The sequence below is a fragment of the Macadamia integrifolia genome, chromosome 3 (assembly GCF_013358625.1).
Source record: "Macadamia integrifolia cultivar HAES 741 chromosome 3, SCU_Mint_v3, whole genome shotgun sequence".
Classification (NCBI taxonomy): Eukaryota; Viridiplantae; Streptophyta; class Magnoliopsida; order Proteales; family Proteaceae; genus Macadamia; species Macadamia integrifolia.
The window spans coordinates 14,118,798-14,122,794 of record NC_056559.1 but is presented as its reverse complement, the minus strand read 5'-3'; the positions used below and the strand labels follow the sequence as shown (position 1 = coordinate 14,122,794).

At 37.6% G+C, this 3,997-nt stretch overlaps 1 protein-coding gene across 1 annotated transcript; it reads right to left on the bottom strand.

The window, feature by feature from the left end:
- Window positions 1-2,742: 2,742 nt before the first annotated feature.
- LOC122073354 (snakin-2-like) lies at window positions 2,743-3,374 on the bottom strand. Its single transcript, XM_042637930.1, has one exon. The coding sequence runs from the start codon at window positions 3,262-3,264 to the stop codon at window positions 2,944-2,946; it is 321 nt and encodes a 106-aa protein (XP_042493864.1). The 5' UTR covers window positions 3,265-3,374; the 3' UTR covers window positions 2,743-2,943.
- Between the last annotated feature and the right edge of the window lie 623 nt (window positions 3,375-3,997).

Sequence of the window (3,997 nt, the reverse complement as noted above, 5' to 3'; positions counted from 1 at the left end):
AAAAAGAAATATTTGTAATCATAACCTCATGTTATTATACCATTAACAATAATTGCGCAGCGCAATATGAAAATTTTACTTTCTTTCCCTTAAATATCCCTTGCGATCAAACATAACCTACGGGATAATATTCTTTGTGGGGGAATGTAGCTTCTTTCAGAGTAGGGGTGTAAATTCTGAGCCGGTATCGATAGATGCACTGAGCCTGACATATTTATGGTTCAACTTAGATCGGCTCGATTAAATCTGATACGTTTATAAACAGGTAGTACATGGTACAGCCACCTAGTCTGATAACTGTCTGACCGACCCCTCTAATACTACTTGTATTTTTTTTTTTTAATACTACTTGTATTTAGTGCTAAGGCTATTGTGATATGTACAATTGAGATGGTGGTGGTTGTTATCCATACATTCATCTTTTTACAACATAGTTTAATTGATTTAAACTTGGGTTGTGTATGCATAATTTAATTGATTTGATTTTCGTGGGTTAAAGACCGACTATCTTAGTAACTTAGCTGATACGCCCAGCTTTAGCTTAATCCATTTAAATTATGAGATCTTTCTTTATTATTGTCAGTCCATTTCTATCTCTTTATATTGATATTCCCCTTTAAACTCATTTAACAGACCATTTTAGACTATTTTAAAGAGGGCTTGTTTAAATTCTGTTTAAAGTTAAATAGGTTTGTAGTCCAGTTAAGGCCCCATTTATAGCAGCCCGATTATCAACAGTACTAAGCCTGTCCTAACTAAGCCCGTTTAACTAAACTGGAGTTCATGTTGCAACCCTAGAATTTGGTCGAGCCCGGCTATGCCTGACCAAAACTAGCCCAACCCGACCGCTTGATAGCCTATGCCAGAGTCTCTCTCTCTCTCTCTCTCTCTCTCTCTCTCTCTCTCGTGAAATAACCTATATGGACAAAGGAGAGAAGACTGTAGACAGGGGTGCTAAAGAATGAGGTCATACTCCACTTAACACTTCCTCTTAAAGAAATCTCATTCCTACATGGCTACATCCATATCGGGATTAATGGGATTGAGAGTGCATGGAGAAACATCAACAGAAGCATCATTTTTTCCATTTCATAAGGGGGAATCATTCATTTTACAATCCCATCTGTTTGAGCACAGGGACTATACTCCCCCGCAAAAACCTTTTTTCCAAATTTTTATAACAAAAAACTCCCCCTTCAACCAATGGTTTGTGTTATGTGGGCAACATTACCATAATGACATGTCGGTGTAACCTACTGTGGTTATAGCAAAAAAACCCCTCACCTGTTGTTTTATGGTAGCGGCGTTAAAGAGGAAGAGGATAAGCTTTCAATATTGTACCCACTCTGGGCTCTCGTTACCAAACCCTTTGACCATTCTTTAGAAGTGTCTTTATCCCTTATCTTGTTTTAAGGACTGTTTTTCTCCTTTTCTACTAGCCACAATTTTTTTTTTTATATATAATATAAAGTACAAACATACCCATAAGATATTATCATTTAAGGACCCTTAAGATTTATCAAATTGATGTGACCTTTTTCTTAGGTAGAAATCAAAATGATGTGATTATGCAAAGATCCATGTAAAAGAATGTTCAAGTCTTAACCAACGCTAGTTTAGTCTACTGGTTGCAGCAGTTTCAACCTGTAGAGTTGGTGCCCAAAAGAGGAGATTGTGAGAATCTTATCATTACAAGTGTGTGTGGATGTGTGTGTAAAAATAGATAGCCATTGATCTTATTGAGACTTAATAAACTTGAGATTATTATATAATATAAATTGTTATTGGAGATCCTGATCCAGAGAAGATCTGACCTAAATGTGAAGCAAAGGAACAAGCTATATATATAAAGTTGCGTGTCAATATACATTCTGGCCAACTTCAAATGGAAAGCAAATGTGGCAGGTGAATTTAATACAACATTACTACTTGGGGTGGACATTTAATTACCTTATGTGCATTTCACGAGTCCCAACCTTGTTTTGGCTATATCTACTTTACTGTAAAAGGAAGTTAAAATGTCATACGAAAAAATTTTAAAATGTCATGTATTAATTGCTAATGAAGCTCCAAGCTTTTTTCTTTCTTTTTTTTTTTTTTTTTTTTTCTGTTACCAGGTGCTTGCATCAAAACCAAAACAACGAGACCTCATTTCTTGAACTGAAATACCGTGTCCCCTCCAAGTGAACTAGAATACTGTGTCCCTCCAAGTCATAGTGGCGTTTCAAAATTGATTCTCCAAAGTCACACGCTTCTTCCGCACACATAATACCCACCAAGAGTCCAGAGGCTTCACACCCAACCCATTGCGTAGAACCTTATCTCCAAACCTTAATTATTCAATATTGTACATGGTTCTTCATTATTTCATTAAAAAAAAAGAAAATACATGGTTCTTCATTAATTTTACGCAAGAGTGTGGATTAGATTGCAAGAGAATAGAGTCTATACCAGAATATTGTACAAGAATAGTGTGATCTACCATAGGATTTTTCTTTGGATGAATTTCATTTTGTGGGTCAGTCTCGTGAGAGAACCATCCTCATATGTATGAGGACCTAATCCACTCTTTTTAAAAGCACTATCTCCTTAATGATTAGTTCTACACAACACAAGTCCATGCATGCTCTCTTCCGTGTTAGAATATTAAAGGAAACAAAAATATTACCCATGAGGGACATTTTGGGTTTTAAATTTTAGTAATTCATTAAAGCATATCGAAAGCATTTCCTTACAATAATATTCACACAATATTTATATTATTATTTCCTGATAATAACAAAAGCAGCAACAACAAGAAGTAGAAGAAGAAAGAGAAAAAGAAGGTTGCCTCATTTTACATAAAGAAGAAGAAAGGTAGCTATAGGGAAGGGGTAGCTAGGCAGGGGAAGGGAAAGGCTATATATATGTAGGGTTGAGAAAATGATGGGTTTCCTCTAATATTTAAGGGCATTTGCGTTGGTTGCCATGGGTGGTCATGTTGGCGTAGCAAGGACAGGCGTCGTAGTTGCCGGAGGTGCCTGGAGGGACGCATTGACATCTAAAGCAGCAAGTCCCACAAGCTCTGTTGCATAAGCGAGGCCTTGAAGATAGTTGGCACCTCGCTACACATGACGCTCCACAATCTATGGTCGTTGTCTTAGGAAGAGGGCTATGTGTGCCATTGGTGGGGTTCCGCACTTGGTCAGCCTCAACTTGCAGGAGAAGGAGAAGAGAGAGAACAAGAAGTAGCGAAGCAACAAGAACCCTTGTAACAACAGCCATAGTTAGTGTAGGAAGAAGCAAGCAAAAGGACAGACTCAGACAAGCTTCTTTCTTTTGTTAAGAGACTCTCTCTTTCTCTCGCTAGCTGTGTGTGAGCAAATGGGGACTAAGAAAGCTATATTTATAGGCTCGAGTGGGGCGAGGGTAGGGAAGGGATCCGTGCCCATGCGAGGGTACCCCGGAACATTCTCATGCTCGCCCTCACGTACGTAGAAGCCTAGAAGGTCACCTCTGCTAATAATGAAAGAAAGCTTATTGTGAGTTGGATCCAGCCAGAACTCATAAAGGTGAGGTGATTGATTCCATCAGGATAAGTTTTGAACCAAACCCTAAACAGTGACATCATCCGTCAATTCAAGTTTACCCCTCTCCTCAACTTCGGCTTGGCAGCTAACTTTCTTCCTTAGTCAAAACTCAAAAGGGCAAAATTAAAAGGGAAATTAGAAACTCAGAGATTCAGAATTGTTGGCAACCTTGACTAGCCAATTATCATATAGCCTCATCTTATAGCCCTTCAATAATTGAGACGAACCTAGAATGTATGATGGATGAAAGTTAAATTAGCCTTAACAAATGATTAACTGATAAAAGCGGCCAAACATTATTGGTGGGGTGAAAAAGCAATGGAAATAATACCAAATAATAAATAATTTGATAATATAGAACTTTTCTTTATGGTTTAACACTTGAAATAAAGTAATCTATGTACTAAAAGAGCTATGTTCACGATTAA